The sequence below is a fragment of the Ixodes scapularis genome, unplaced genomic scaffold (assembly GCF_016920785.2).
Source record: "Ixodes scapularis isolate PalLabHiFi unplaced genomic scaffold, ASM1692078v2 PGA_scaffold3__209_contigs__length_174095766, whole genome shotgun sequence".
In the NCBI taxonomy this organism is placed as follows: domain Eukaryota; kingdom Metazoa; phylum Arthropoda; class Arachnida; order Ixodida; family Ixodidae; genus Ixodes; species Ixodes scapularis.
The window spans coordinates 51,249,539-51,265,632 of NW_024609868.1; the positions used below are offsets into that span (position 1 = coordinate 51,249,539).

Here is a 16,094-nt window from a genome sequence, read left to right on the forward strand (position 1 = left end):
CAGGTTTCTTTATGTTAAAAAATCTTAAAATAGTACTGTTAAAAGAAAGCAGTTCGCCGTTTATTCTGTTTACGCTGTTCGAGGCCAGCACGAAAGTACGTTCAAGATAAATTAGAGTGCTCTATCGCCTCAAACAAATCGCTTCTCCGCGTGAAAAATCGCGCCGCTATGCTTAACACCATCCGCTCCACAAACCAAGCACATATTCGCAGGAAGCATATCCGAAATGAACGGCGCTGTAAAAGCTCGCAGTTAGAAGCACTCCGCCTCCTTCGTTCATCCCTGCCCCGAGCTGACAGTGCGGTAAAAGCTACGGCGCTTGCCCGGCTAATCAGCTGCCTGCCTTTCATCACCTAACCCCACTCTACGCACAAGTGCATGGGCGGTAGCGTGATCACGTGACGGAGGACAGACCTAGGAACGGTCCAACGAGCACGTAGCTTCCGCCGCACTGTCAGCTTAGGGATGGACAGGGTGTAGCGAGACGAAGAGCACTCGGGTGCGGAAACAAACTTGCTCCTCTTCGTCTCTGCTCTTCTTTCGGCGTTGGATGTCGTTCATTTTTATTCCTTTTTTTTTTCTCTCCCTCTCCAGTGGCCCCAATAAGTGGGTAAAGAGAAGGAGGCTGAAGTGTAGTTTGCGAGATAAGATGCGCTTTCTCTGCTTTGTTTCCATGACGGGGGGCACATAACAAATGCGACCCCGCAGTGCAGCTACCGCTATAAATCACACTGACGACGCGCCGTACGGGTGGCTGTTTTTATCTTATTCCCTCCGTGTACGTTTATAGTTGTCTTCCTCCAAAAATAATATTTTGTTTCTTTTCTTTCCTGTCGTTTCCTCTTAATTCCCTGTCTTGCCAGTGACGCAGTCGCGTAGTCACTCAGAAGGTCGGGGTATGCACCAACGCGCGGCCTCCACATCACGCCGGTAAGGGGGCGCTGATGTCGGCGCGGACGTCTCTATCTTCACGCGATTCTGGTTTCTGAGCACGCGCGTTGACCACACCTGGTGTGGGCAAATACGTAATCGCAAGTAATATATATAGCGGTGCTTCTCGAAAAAATACGCGGACAAGGAGGTATAAACGACGTTTCGGGCGGACGCCCTTCTTGCTGGCTTATTTTGGTAATCAAAAAAACAAAAACAAAAAATCATGTATTGGAATTTTACGTGCCACACCAGCGAAGGGGATCGGCGTAGGACTCCACTCTCCACCTTCACCTTATCGCGAGTTCAGTTGTCGCAGCAGTGGCAATCACAAGCGGTAAGAAATTATTTAAAAAATACAAATTAATTATATAGTAACGGCGGAAAATTACATCGGTAAATGATTGCGTTCATCTTCAACGTCTGCTTCCAGGGCGGTAAAAAGATAAAAAATCTAAGTAATAATCTTAGAAGTTTCTCTTTCTCCCTCTCCCCCCACACACACATACTCAAAAAAAATATATCCTATAGCATATGCAACACTACCAACAGAAAAAAAAAAAAAATACTCATTCTCTCCCAAGGGCGCAATTCTAAAGCGAAGCAAAACGACTAAAAAGATCATCCCGTTTTTCTCTTCGTTCTTTTTTTTTTTTTTTTTGCGCACCCTATGCGTGTTTTCCGCGCAGTTTCGGAAGCAGATGGTCTCGACTGATGTTCCCGCGCCGCCAGCCCACACATTATAGCACAACACGTGCACGCCAGATTTCTCCCCGCCGAAAACGGTTTACTTTGCTTCGTTTCTTTATTCCGCGTTTTTTTTTTTTTTATCATTTTATTTTCTTTACTGGCGTTTATTCCTCCCTGAGGTTAAACTCGCTAACGGGTCCCTCGTGCGTCCGTATGTGCGTGTGAGCGCGGGCCTCCGCGTTCCTATCCTCTCTGAGGCGCGGAGAAAATGCAACGACGTCGTGGGGGATCAACATGTGCGTTAGCGTGAGGCCGCCATCACACTGTCCGCAGACCTGTTCGAACATGCGTGAGGCGTCTCCGCAGATAATCCTCTCGTCTGCGGCCAACAAAGCATCTTTTGCACGATGTAAATCAGCGGTGTGTCTCCAGCTGGCTTTAAAGCATCCGAGCGCTCCTAGCTTTCAGGCGCGCTGATGCCGGCGCGGCCACGGCCGCTGCATTGTTTTCGTTAACAAACGTTAAAAAAACAACGCTATTCTTTTTCTTCTTTTTCTATGCGAACTGGATGTTTGCGTAAAAAAGAGGTTGGAACTGGTCCAACATGAGTCGTCGCCGCGAAACCAAGTGTCTCGTCCGAATTATACAGTAAAATACCGACTTTTGTACTTAGGCACGGACGCGAGAGCACTGCTCTGTAGAGAGCGTGACGTAGTTATAGCACTTTCGCTACCACCGAAGACAGCTTGTAAATAGAGTACAGCTCGCTAGTTTCAGCATTTTTCTTTTTTAATTCCAAGTAAGGAAGGTTATTCGATTCATTTTTCTCCCCACCCAGTACACACTCTAAAAAACGTCTGTGCGTCTACTTTCACGCACAGCACTGGGAAAGCCAATCAGCGGAACTTACGGAGGCAGATCAGCGAATGACGATGATCTGTTTAGATCAAAAAACGCAAACTGAGTTGTGACATTAAGCAATGCAAGCGTGACGTTTTGCATTGCTTAATGTTACAACTCAGTCTGCGTTTTTTGGTCTAAACAGATGTTTCGGCATCGTCATTCGCTGAGTTGCCTCCGTAAGTTGCGCTGATTGGCTCTCCGAGTGTTGTGCGTGAAAGTAGACGCACAGACTTTTTTTAGAGTGTATAGCGTTGGTTGTGATCCGACTTGAAGTAAGTGAAACGGAGTGCACATTTGAAGAGAATCTAATCACGTACTAACAATGCCAAAAAGAAACAATGAACCGAATTGGAGATAGATAGAACGACCAAGAAAAGAAAGAAGACAGGAGAGGCGAGATCCAGTGACGGCTGGGAACCCATCGCGTCAGACTAAACAACTCGCGCGGTGATTGGGTGCGTCAGCGGCGTCGGGTTTCATCCGTGAGCTTGGGTGTCGAAGGGCAAGCGGGGGGAATTGTTCCCGCCGCCGAGTTCGCGGGGGAGCAAGTTTCTGCGGTGGGCTCGGATGTTTCGCTGTTTGCCAACGGCTGCCGCGACAGAGGTTCTTTGTCTTCATGGGAAAACGATTACGAGGGCAGGCCACGCGGGGACAAAGGCAAACAGGCGCGCGACAAAAAACGCGTCTCGCGACAGCGTCCCGGTGTTCGGTAACACTCCTCTCAGGTTTCACAGGGACGATGGGAATGGGATGAGCCACGCCTGCTACTAGGAAAAACATTTTCCCTGTTTATATATATATATATATATATATATATATATATACTGAAAGCGTTTTCTCTGTGATTGTTTTATTCTGTATCAATAATCCTTTCGGCCTCCGGGGCAAGCTTTCTCCGCTCAAAGCAGGCATACAATTAGAGGAATTGACAACTTACATGGAGGCTGAAGAGGTCCTTTATTTCGAACAAACAGTAAAAGTCGTTATGTAGGCACCTTACAAATTAGTTCTCTTAAGTTTTATTTCGATCTTTATTAGTAGGAGCGCAGTAATAGACAATCAAATATTGGACGTAGACCAGCCCGTTGCGACGCGTCGAGGGTTGGAAAGCGCGAGGGAAGAACTAGCAAAAGTGGCGTCATCAGCGGGGTCAGATGAGCCTTGCTCGCCGCTAAGCTGGCTCGGGGATGTCGTCAACGACGTCGCGACGCTCTGGACAAACAACAGGCGGAAGAGATGATCGGCGCATGCACGGCGGCAAGCGCTGCGCGTATTTTTTTTTTTTTTTTTTCAATATAAATGCGGTTTACGTCCAAGATAAGCGCGATAACTGAACGCGACAAAAACTACACAAGTCCGCTCTCAACTCAGATTTCTAGAATAACATACCTTTTTTTTTTTGCTCTTAATTTATTTAGGATTTTTGCGAAGCGGTAGATTTATTTGCAGAAAGCAAGTGTTTCAAAAGGCGTCTTTTGCGCATCGAAACGCAAGGAAGGCCACGCCAATCAAAGGGCAATACTATAAAGAGCGCGTAAAGAACGAGCGATGAGGAAGCAGCCAAGCGCGTGGGGTTGAGATCCGAGTGCAAACAAACGCATGGGGTGGTGGGGTGCGCAAAGTGCAGGCGAACTTGCCGGCCGTATACAATTTTATTGATATCGGGGTCCTGAATGAGTGGGATCAATTTGAAAAGCTGTGCTATCTCGTTACACTTTTTTCGTTCACCGTACCATCAAAAGGGACATCCACTGTCATAGATGGAAAAAAAAATCATTTCCCTCATCGTTTTAGTTGTGACGAACGTGTTGTCCGATCGTGTCATGGGATGAATAAATCATGTAATAAAAGCTTTTCCCTCAAGAAGCGCGAAGCGTATCTTGAAACCTAGACAACTTAATGCAACGAGTTATTGCCGATGAAAAACGGTTTTGGGTGTGTTTCTTTAATATTTTTTGTTTTGTTTGTGCAGTTGTCCGAGCTCACGGAGGACTTCCGGAACCAGCAAGTGAAGCAAAGAAAGAACAAAGAGAAGGTAAACATACCATCCGCCAAACGCGATCGAAAAAAAAGAGAGAAAGTAATAACTTCCCATAATTATAAATAATAAAAAAGGGTAACCATAATTTAGCCAAATTTCCTCCTATATCTAGTCTCTCCTCGAGTGAATAAAATTAGCAAACACTTTGCGCACGAAATATGATTGTTCACCAACTGCTGAACTTTAAATTTACCCAACATTATTTTCAGGCACCTCGTGTGACGCCAGTGTAAAACTATTAACGCGAGTACCTGTTCACCCCTAATCATTCTTTTTTTATATTTTTAACGTGCAGACAAAGCGACATGACGACGTGGATCTCGAGTTTGAGGGCTCTGGGTTAGGAGACACCGAAGATCAACCACGCACAGGTGAGACTCTTTCAACCGCTGCCCTTTCGATCAAAACTCCAATAGATGTAGCCTCCACGTCATATAAAGCATAAAACGTTGTCTTCCGTGTCTTTGCGAGTATAATGGGGGAAAACGAGCGATACTCTGCCCGACGGTGCATCCATTTTCGAAAACGTTACCTGGAGGACAGCTTCTCCGCATGGAGAGGCATAGCCTGGTGTAGCCTGATACTCAAGAAAGATCACTGCGAATACGACTGCAAAGGTACAGGGACTCGGCAGGGACACAAAGACGACCCATCAGTGCGGTGTGTGCCGTTGTTTGTGCCGCTTCTTCGTTCCTGCCCTTCGTTATTCACCATGACCCACCGTGTACCAATTAGCCCAAACGTCCACCTTGTGGCTGGGAAAAGGGTCTTAAACTCGCACCTGTTTCGACATTCTTTATTAGCTGGAGTGCAGAGGTCACAGGTAAAAGCCGACTAGAATAGGGCGGGAAATATTTATTCAAATCTTTCAGATAAAGTTCCGAGACGGTTACTTGCAACTGTTTCGGCGTATTGCGAATGTACTTGTAAGAAGGAGAACGGACATCTATGCTGTTGTACATGCCTGCTCTCGTTTTGTTTTCATTTTATTCTTGTTCTTTAGTAGAATTGAAAATGATTACCAGAATGACGTTACTGAACGCATTCTAGTCTTTAGGACAGTAAGAACTCGAACCATAGTGCGACGATCCTCGCTCTAAAGATATCCTTCTTTAATTGACGTTTTTTATATCTCAAACTGCAGACCCCGAGATTCGCGACCACCGCCATGAGCAGCACGGCCTCCGTCGCATAGTTTCCCAACTCGAGGACACAGTCCAGGCGCTCTCTCACAACCAGGACAAGCTGTCCAAGGACGTCACCCTCATGCGTCACAACGACACCCACCTAGCAGCAATCGTGTCCAACATGCAGCGCAGCGCGGACGCCATCGCTCCGTTCACAACGGGCGACCTCGACGCCCAACTGCGCAGCCTCCGCGAGCAGGTCCACGCCCAGAGCGAGACGATCCGTAATGTCGCCAACTCCGTCCAGAGCGTGGACAAGGTCCACGCGTCCACCGTTGAACTCTTCCGGGACATCCGAACGCTCGAGAAGAAAGTGGACCGGGGGCTGTCCGACCTCCGCAAGGAGGTCTCCAAGTCGGAGTTCGACGTCGCACGGGCGCTGTCCCTCGCCAAAGGCGCGCAGCGAGACGAGGTCGCCAGGCGCGACTCCTTGGGCACCCTCAGGGCAGATGTCCTGCGCGCTCGGGCCGAGCTCGAGAAAAACCGCTACAAGATCCTCGCTCTAGAAAACCTGGTTCTGAATGCGACCGTTTCCGGACGCAAGGCCGGGAACCACTGGGTGTCCCAGGAGGTGAAGATCGCCAACCTGGAAGTGGGCAGCACTAGGCTCTCCAAGATGCTGCACAGAAACAGCGGGAAGTTGACGCGCCTCGCCAGGTCGCTGGACAAGGTTGTGAACCGGGAGGTGCTGGACGAGTGGAAGAGGCAGCAGGAGGACTTGGCCAAGGCCATCCGCAACGTGACCGACCAGGTGCCCCGACTCAGGAGCAACCTCACACGGCTCGAGGCGGAGATGGGGAAGTTGGAGGACAACCTCCCTCAGGGTGAGTATCGAAGCGCACTTTGAGCATATGTTAGTTCCTACCGTTAATGTGCAATAATATTTCTTGAGACTACGCTTTCCAGATGATGTATGTCAAAGTAAAGTTTCATTCTCAAAACAAGGAGTAAATGAAAACTAAAAATACCAAGTTTTGAGTACTCCATTGAGGGACCATAAATATATTCTCATTGATACGCTCCATGTTTATACGTTTTCCCGGCTCTCGCGTTCATGACCGCCGGTCCTGGTAAACTTCCATAGGGGTATGTGTATTCATTTGCCGTTTGTTACGACCGAAAACGGTCGTTCGACGCAAAAGCCCGCCCGGCTGCGGCCGGCCTAGTTTTCACCTGTTTGCTCCTCTGCTGCGCTCGTCGCTTGAGCTGCCGTGACCTTGGAACTTAGTTTTACAATGACCAATTTATCTTTCCATCTATTTTTCCTACGGGCGCCCTCCTGTTGTGCTCAGTTCCATTGGTTCTGCTAGTTCCGTTTCGCACGGTGTTTTAAATTCATCATCGTTCAGGCCGCGCGGGCCGCGAGAGACCGTTTTTCACTGCTTCGCACCGGCGTGCTAGGAGCAACAGCTGACGCGGAAAAACACCCCCGTTAACTCGATGAGCTCGAAAATCTTGCTTACTTCGATAGGTTCACGTTTTTAGAAATGATTACAGGTAAGTTTCTATTTTTAAAAGAACAGTTCAGAAGGCTAATCCGTAGACCGATATTTCAATCTAACTTTTTCACATACTTTTTTTTTTGTTCATTTTTGTTTCTGAAAAAAAAAAAAAAAAACTTACGGTGGTTTTTTTAACCCTAAAACCTTGTTAAATTTTAAGGCATATTGGACGACCACGCAGAAAACTACATTTTCAGCGCAGTGGTGAGAAAGTTTCTACACCAATTAATGCACAAGTTTAAATGGGCCCGTTAAACGTGTTGGCTCTTTGAATATTTTTCGTAGATAAATTTTCAATTTCAGTGGGTTCACGTATCTGCAATATACTTGAGTGATAAATGTTTCGGGGTTGAGGTTTTAATTTGCCTGCGCATATCAAGTCGCTTACTGCATTAAAAACATATCGTATGTTTTATTCACGACCCCGCTTCATTTCAGACTGCTCAGCGGTGAAGGACTCCTCCCGCAGCGGCGTCTACCTCATCCACCCGCGCCAATCCGCCACAGCCCTCAAGGTCTTCTGCGACATGGACACCGAGGGGGGCGGTTGGACCCTGGTGCAGCGTCGCCGCGACGGCTCCGAAGACTTCTACCGCACCTGGGCCGACTATCGGCGAGGCTTCGGCAGTCCCGGCGCCGAGCACTGGCTGGGCAACCAGGCCCTCCACGACCTGACCTCTTCGGCAAACTACTCGCTCCGCGTCGACCTCTGGGACACGGCGGGCCGCTACAAGTTCGTCGAGTACAACCGCTTCCGAGTTGCCTCCGAGGCAGAGCGGTACCGGCTGGAGGTGTACGGGTACCACGGCAATGCCAGCAACGCGCTCGAGTACCACTCCGGGATGGCGTTCAGCACGGCCGACCGGGACAACGACTTCAGCTCGACGCACTGCGCCATGTACTACTCGTCTGGCTGGTGGTACAACCACTGCCAGTACGTGAACATCAACGGCAAGTACAACGTGGGCCTGACATGGTACGACATGGACGCTCTCGAGTGGGTCCAGCTGTCCAGGGTCGAGATGAAGGTGCGGCCGGCGCGGACGAAGAGGAAGCGGTGGACAAGAGGCAAGGCCGCCTGAGCTTCCCCTCCACACGCTACCCCACGTGTGTAGGTAAAAAAGGTTTTAATTTAATAAAGAAGAATGAATGTACATACGCAAGCCCACCTCCTCGCCACCGCACGAGGATCGTGGAATGAGTCAGCAGAAATCGCCAGTGCCATAAAGTGCCATGACAGAACTCTCGAGGTGACGAAGTGCACGAATCAGGGACCAAGACTGAGGTGAACGCTCAGCAAACTTTGACGGACTGTGCTCGCTCTGTTCACACAGTTTTTTTTTTTTTTTTTTTTTGTGCCGATCAAGTTGTGAATTTGGCGTCAACTTGCCATGGACAGTCACGGGCTGCCCCCTTGTCTTATCGGACACATGCTTCTGTTTGTACTGTGTTTATGATACTGCTGTGTTTCTGGTCATGCTTAGCAAACGAGTAGATGGTATATCAATCATGGTGCATTAGATAGTCACGCCTCTGATGAAGAAACGAGCATAGGTCTACATGAAGCAGTCTACGAGTGTGTCCAGCAATGTGTAGTTTCTCACGGGATTCGCTGTAGTTTCTGCAAAGGTTTTGAGCAGCAGCAAACTTTTCTGTGCGAGCAGGAATTATCTCAGGTGCACCGCCCCGACCTCCCCGCCATAAGAAAACCGAAAAGTTCCTGCGACTCGGCTTCAAGAAAGGAGGTTCGGTATTACTTTATTTAATTTTTGCTTTGTTCCAAAGTGGCACAATATAAAAGTGGACTACTGATGCCCCTGAAATCAAAGTATGAGATGAAACATGCACACGTGCTTCTACTATGTTAGCAGGGTTTCCTTCATTTAGTCTACAAGGCAATGCATTGTGCTTTTCGTTGTTTCTCTAGTTGCACTTCAGAGTTCAGCCTTTGTCATCGCTCTAAAATATGTTTCTGATGGTTGCTTTTTTTTTTAGAGAAAGAGAGAGGTGTAAACACGTTGTTTTCATATGCATATTATGAGTCATTGCACAATGTCATGTTCCTCATTAATAATCTGACAAGCCATTTGCTAGTCAATTTGCACGGCGCTTGGCGGATGCACAAAGCGTGCGTTTGTCTTCGGGGGCCGATACAGATAGTAGAGAGAATTCCCGCCAGAGGTTTTAATATAACTAAGCAAAAGAGATTTAGGAAAAACATAGCTGCATGCTCTGAATGTGGCATGGGTAGCTACATGTGCTGCATGGCTGTGTCCAAACCAGCCCAGGCATTCAGAGTGTAGGAAATGTGATGTGTGCAAGAAGTGTCAGTTTTTGCTTGTACATACATTAAAATAGCATTGGAACAAGTAGTCAGTGACTGTTCATTTTTCCTAGACAAACCACTTGAGCTTGTCGCCTTGCAGATTTGTGTCTGTTTCTGAAGTGGCCCAGTCAAGCAATTTCAAGTCTCGGAATGTCTTTCTTTTAAAAACAGAGTAATACGCCTTACTTTCAGTGTGTATATTATCAGTTTTCTCATATCTGTAACTCTGGGAAACATTTATGAAAGCTTTCTTTGGAACATTTTAGATGACCTTGTTACTGCAGCTCCCTGAGCTGGTAATAGTTAAGAACCGAACAGCCTACTGCAGTGTCCACCATTTCTTTTTACCTTCATTAGTAAAAAAAGAAAAGATAGTTATAAATAGAGGGAGCATTCATTTATCATCTAAAGACTGAAACTTATCCTTAGGACACAATTTATGCAGCACATCTTTGGCGAATTTTAATTGAAGATGAGGTGATGACATAAACAAAAATATACTGCTGTCCTGCTAGTAAACGTTTTGTTTTGGACAAACTGGTTTCACTATGCTAAAGAGTGTATTCACTGGCCACCATTGCTGTGTCACTATATTGAACACATGTGAAAACTGGACTTCTGCCAGTCATTACACACCATCAAAATTGCTATTCATAAGCACATGATAATTTTGTTTACTCACAGCTCACGCTAGAGGCACTAAATACCTAAGATACATTTTAGACTTAACGGCACTTTAGCCATCTTGGTGCTCCAAATTAATTGTTGTCAGGTTTCTGAACCTTTAGCAGAAATCATGGGAAACGGGCTTTTGTCCTCCAAAATTATTAAAACAGCCTACAACAAAGCAGAACAGTATCGCCTGAGCTTTCCCGACACAGCTCGGTAAGTGACATTCACGAGTCTTAACGATCACCGATACACGTTTAGCAAAAACCTTAAAACGCTGCACGGAAAATCCTGCACACTCCTTGACACCCCAGCATTTACCACGTGATGCTGAAGAGAGCGAGAGGGTACTGGAGTCGTTCGCCTTCCCTGGCTCGCTTGTCATCGCCTCCAAGGTCTCCTCTGTAGTCTGCTAGAACCGGCTGTAGCTAGCGCTCCCGGCATTCCCTTCGGCGCCGTGAACGACGCCATACGCTTTGCAGGAGGTCTTTTGCTCCCGTTCTACACTAGGCCCACCGTGGCGTCCCTTCAGGGACCACTTGCCTCAAAGGGGACGGAGTCGAAGAAGATGGCCAGGAACCAGTTGAGGGTGACGGTGCACAGCTCGATGTCCAGCTGAGACAAGTGGCGCTGCAGGCGCGGGAGCTTATCCCGCAGCATGCTCTTGAGCACTTCCTGGTCGGCCTGCGCTCCCACCAGGCTGTGGTCGAAATAGTTGGGCGTGAAGTAGCGCTCCGTGATGGCCACCAGGCACCTGCGTACATGGAGCGACGATTGGTTTGCCAGCAAACAGGAGACTTCGTAGGAAACAAAATGCATTAGATCATTCTAAATGCAAACAATGTCATTCACTTTACAGAGGAGATGTTTATGCAAAGTGAGGTCACCCCATCTTCATATTGCACACAGCTAACAACTTAGGGACACTAATGTTCAGTGCACATTTGAGTTTATGGTTTGCCCTCTTTACATGCCACAGTATTTGGACTATTATGTTCAACGAGCCCCGTCAAGCCCGCATTCAGACTTGTTCCTCGTGAAAAGTAGCTAAAATCGAAACTGGCAGGGATGGATTCAATCTCTGGCGCCGCAAATAGTGACTGGTCAAGAATACTTGTGAGAGGGGGAGGGGAGAGAGGGATTTGGGAGGTTTTACAGTAATGCAATTTTCAAATAAATCAAGGTCTGTAGAATGTTTGGAATCAGCAAAGACATCTGCATAGAGGAAAGAGCAGCATGATATTAGCAAGCATGCACAGGCTTCTCTGCCACGTAATTAAGCATCGCAGGAAAGCGCGGTTATTTGGTATGGCAAAAAGAGAGAGGTTGGAAAAAAATTAAAAAAAATGTCTGATATAAAAACTTAAAAAAGGTAGTAGCGTCGTCAGCACGCTTTCTCTAATTTGAAGTCAAGCACGACTGACAAAATAGGTTAAAATGCATCATTGACACTGTTGTTATCCCGCAGTGTGGTATTACGTTAGGAAAAGCACACCATCCAGGACAAGCACATGGGCAAATGTCCTTTATATGAAATTAAAGATAGGTTTGAAGAGATACTCCTTGTTAAACATGTCTGTTGTATCTGTGGTCTTCAACATCTGATGTCTGTGGTCTTCCACATGCGTGAAACAGGTTTCTTGAAAACACCTCTTCACCAAAATATAAAAAAAATGAACTTTTATGTTGCCTTTCTTTGTTGGGAAAACAAATATATGCCGTTGTTTATGCAATTAATTGTTCGTACACTAGTTCTTAAGTGGTATGCGACGTTTTACCCTTTCTTTCTCCGTACATGCATCTATCTTCTACTGTTCGAAACTGTGTACCCCAAATGGTCAGAGGAAAAAGAAGCAGCTTTCGAGTAAAGTATGCGAAACAACCTGCTAAATAACCTCAGGATCTATATCTAATAGAAGCTGTTGGTCGCTCTTAGAATTTAAGTACAATCATTCTGCTGACAGACTGCAATGAAGTATGTGTGTGTACTACAAGTAGACCACAAATGATAAATTATTTGGCAACAGATGATACAGTCTCTATTCTACCAAGAAATATTGAATGGTGAGTGTTTTTAACCTAACTTTTTGCAATTATTAATGCCAGCAAAAAGCAGATGGGAACCATTGCAATAAAGGATTTTGATTTATGAACATTGCCCTCCATGCTCCAGTTTGCACATCTCTGCCCTAAATTAAGTTTGAGGGCATTATACGGCTGCAACGTGGAGCAGTGAAAAATTTTATCAATGGTAAAAAGAAAAAAAGCTGGCCCCTCATTGGCAGCTTCACTAGATGAACTGATCTATTCCTATCTAAAAAAACTGTGTTAAGCTTGTTCACACAAATTCATACTCTTTCAACTAGTCCTTTAAAAATATCTTCTTAAGCTTGTTCACACAAACTGATAATCTTTCAACTTCCCCTACCAGTATTCACTGCTCTAGAGCAGTGGACGCCACCCAGCGGCAAAAACTGACTTTTAGAAACGGAGAGATTGCACTTTTTGAAATAAGCAGCGAAAACTTCCACGGCCTTGCGGCAAAAATGTAAAGCAAAGGAACGGGGATTAATTGAACACTGTTGGAGTCCCGATAGTAGAATCACTCTATCATCATTCTTCTCCAACCGATTACTAGAAGCCAGCTCCCGTCTGACTGATATTCAAACATGTTTGCCGAAATTATCGTTGCTTGATCAATACACCAATCAATAAACTTTTCTTTTTTTTTTCTTTTACACAAAGACGATAGAGGGGGCACAAGCTGAGCTTACGCTCTGAAACGACGACAGCTTGACAATGCTGCTCTAAAGTGGTCCATTGGGGACGCTAAAAAGCACAAAACAACATACCTGCCCCATATAGAAAAATAGATTGTGTTTATTGTAGGTCCAACATGCATCTATCTTTACTAAACCTGGAGAACAAAGTCAAGCTGCACTGACCAGAAGGCATCTTCAGGTTCCATGAAGAGCAGGCACATTCCAACCAAGAAGTTCATCCCCTGGCAGTAGCCCAGACCTGGGTTGTGTAAGCAGAAGGCCTGCAGGACCTCTTGCAGCTTCCTAATCTAAAATCAGGGTAAGTACACAAGAAAAGAAAGGTGGTTGACGTAAAATCCGAATCTTTCAAGTCACAACAAAAAAGGAAAAGAACTGACACCCCCACAGCATGGGTAGGTAGATGTGCTTACCCCATCTGCTTCGGGGCTGCTGAAGCGGACATTTTGTGGCAACGTTCGCAGCAAGTCGAGAGAGATCTGTCGCTTGTTTTGGGAGACCACCTACCAGTGGGAAAAATAATATAACAGCATATCTTGTTACAATCATCATAATGCTTCTGTCTGTCAAAAGATTGCTACAGTCGAGTATAAAAAAAAGTCTGTTACGAGCATATCTGATAAGATAAATAAATCATTGCAAAGAACTTATAGTGCCCAACCTAGTAGCAGAAAAAACGTACAAGGAGTGATTTGCCTTAGAAACGAGACTTCCAGCAGGCGATATACAAACGACATCAGCTAGATGCTACGTCTTTTCACAAGGTTGAAGCTTATCACTCACATCGATATTTCTCTCACATGATACATACTACAATATAGTTCAAATCTAGCTAGAAAACGAAATTTCAAACTATCTAGCTAGAAAACAGCTTTTCAAACTGTTTTTCAGGTTGAACCAGCTTGTGTGCAACAATGAATACTATTGAAAGAATGTCTGCCGTGCGAAAATGAAGGTGACGCAGGCTGAAAGTAGCCAAGAAAGCCGAAAGCAGCGCACCTCTGACTCAGGCGCCCTGCAGCACAGGTTCCTGTAGTAGTTCCTCCCTTTGTCCTCAATGATGTCTGCCACCCGACAGCGGGAGAGGGCCCTCCAGACCTGGCGTCTGCACGGTGCCGGGATGCCTTGACGGACAAGCATCTTCAGCTCTTTCTGTGGGGAAGACAGGTGGTGCCGGAATAACAACAGATGGTACCGAGTTCCACGCTCCCGCAAAAAAAAAATATATTTTTGACTGGTGGCAAAAATCGAGAGAAGGATTAATTTTTCTTATTCTCTTGGCAATCCGTATGATTAAAGGTAGGCACACCATGTTGCGAAGAGGCACGTCTTCACAAGGATAGGAATTTTTAATATTGGTACTATTAAGAGGCTATACCAAGATTTTATATAATGTTTAAAATAAAAATGAAATACGTTTACACATCTCTGTAATGCGAAATTAAAGCGCAGCTCTTGAGGTATTTTGATTTTGATATATACCGTACTAAACAAATTGAGAAAGAAAAAAAAAATATATATATATATACACCAATATAGATCACTCTCCTCACATACTGGTTCTACACCCTCCACCTCCTCCGTGTTTTGTACCTCCCTCGTACCCTCCCCTCCTCCGTATCCTCCCCTCCTTTTCCATACCCTCCTCTCCTCCTCTGTACCCTCGCCTCCTCCCACATCCTCCCCGCTAAATTTAGCGGGGAAACTGTAACGTCCCATAATGCAACGCGCGCGGTTAAGCCGACGGCGACGCCGACACCGCTCAACGCCGAAACTGGCTCCTAAGAGCTGCGCTCTAAAACGCCGACTAGGTGGTGCCAGCCGCCGCTTTATTCAAGGAGTTCAGCTATAGACGTCCGTCCATCCGCCTCGGAGATTGTGAACAATCGAAGCAATACAGAACTGATCCGTTGTGTTCTATGTTTTCGCATCATAATTGAACAGTCGCTGATACTACCATGAAATAAAACTCTGACTTCCGGAATTATTAACAACCAGGAAAATAATGTGGCAAAGTTTATTTTATAAAATTTATTGGAGCAACAACATCTATTAGCGCAGGCTTATATCACCCTTCCTTTGGATGCTTCACCCAGACTTGGGCATCTGCACAAGTTGGCGTCATATTTGCTCACACACAGTGGCGTGTTCAGGAGGGAGGCTTTTAGAGCTTCAGCCCCCCCCCCCCCCCCACAAGTCAGCCGACCCTATAATATACACATGCATTGTCACCTCTCCTACCCCCCTCCGCACCTCAAGTCATACACATCTCAGCCCCACCTCAGCCCCCCCCCCCCCCCCCAAAAAAAAAAAGAATTCCTGCCTACGCCACTGCCCACACCAATGACTTTCACCACTCTTTCATGCCACCTGCACAATTACAAGTCATGTTAAAAAAAAGGTGTTAAGTTGTGTTGTCTCAGTAATGCTTATGTTTGAGAGCAAATAACAAGTAAATGAATAATTAGATAGAAAACGGGATTTACTGTGGGAGGAAGGAATGCAAGTTATAAAAGCAAGTCCTATAAAAAGTAATACCAAATTGAGACTACAAAATGATCCAGGCACGTAGCCAAGGGAAAGGGGGGGAGGGGGGCATGGGGCCCTGGTGTTCCCCCTCCCCCCCCCCCCCCCCCGAAATCTTTCATTTTGCTGGGACCCCCCTCTCCCCCCCTCCCCCTCATACAGCATTTTGTCATGGGCGGGCCCCATCCCGAAACAAAATCCTGGCTGAGCGCCTGAAATGAACATAAATTATGAAGAATAGCAATACAATCAACAATGCCCTATACTTTAGAAGGTCGTCTCAGTCAGGGAATTAACTTTTTTAGGAGAAGATCGATAAGCTATGAGGAGATAAATGTACAACATACCATGGCACGACATTGCATTTCAGATACCTTCTTGAAATTAAAACTAGAGGCAAGGCTGAGTTACAAGAACGAAAACTACACTCTAAAAAAAGCCCGTGAGTCTGCTTTCCCACACAACACTCGAAGAGCCAATCACCGCAGCTTAGGGAGGCAGCTCAGCGAATGACAATGCCGAAACATGTTTAGACCAAAA

The 16,094-nt window shown here is 46.1% G+C and overlaps 2 protein-coding genes across 2 annotated transcripts in view; one reads left to right on the top strand and one right to left on the bottom strand.

The window, feature by feature from the left end:
* LOC8053262 (protein scabrous) overlaps nt 1–9,625 on the top strand; it is a 50,357-nt gene extending 40,732 nt beyond the window's left edge. Inside the window, exons 2-5 of the mRNA XM_029979529.4 lie at nt 4,496–4,558; nt 4,860–4,935; nt 5,709–6,575; nt 7,692–9,625. Of these exons, the coding sequence (XP_029835389.2) occupies nt 4,496–4,558; nt 4,860–4,935; nt 5,709–6,575; nt 7,692–8,335 (1,650 nt within the window). The 3' untranslated portion in view covers nt 8,336–9,625. The remainder of the gene's footprint in view (nt 1–4,495; nt 4,559–4,859; nt 4,936–5,708; nt 6,576–7,691) is intronic.
* A 1,151-nt stretch (nt 9,626–10,776) lies between these two features.
* The window catches only part of LOC8052184 (TBC1 domain family member 2B), a 28,276-nt gene continuing 22,958 nt past the window's right edge, over nt 10,777–16,094 (bottom strand). Inside the window, exons 12-15 of the mRNA XM_042292727.1 lie at nt 14,028–14,180; nt 13,442–13,531; nt 13,194–13,318; nt 10,777–11,002 (exon numbers count right to left, since the gene is read on the bottom strand). Of these exons, the coding sequence (XP_042148661.1) occupies nt 10,777–11,002; nt 13,194–13,318; nt 13,442–13,531; nt 14,028–14,180 (594 nt within the window). The remainder of the gene's footprint in view (nt 11,003–13,193; nt 13,319–13,441; nt 13,532–14,027; nt 14,181–16,094) is intronic.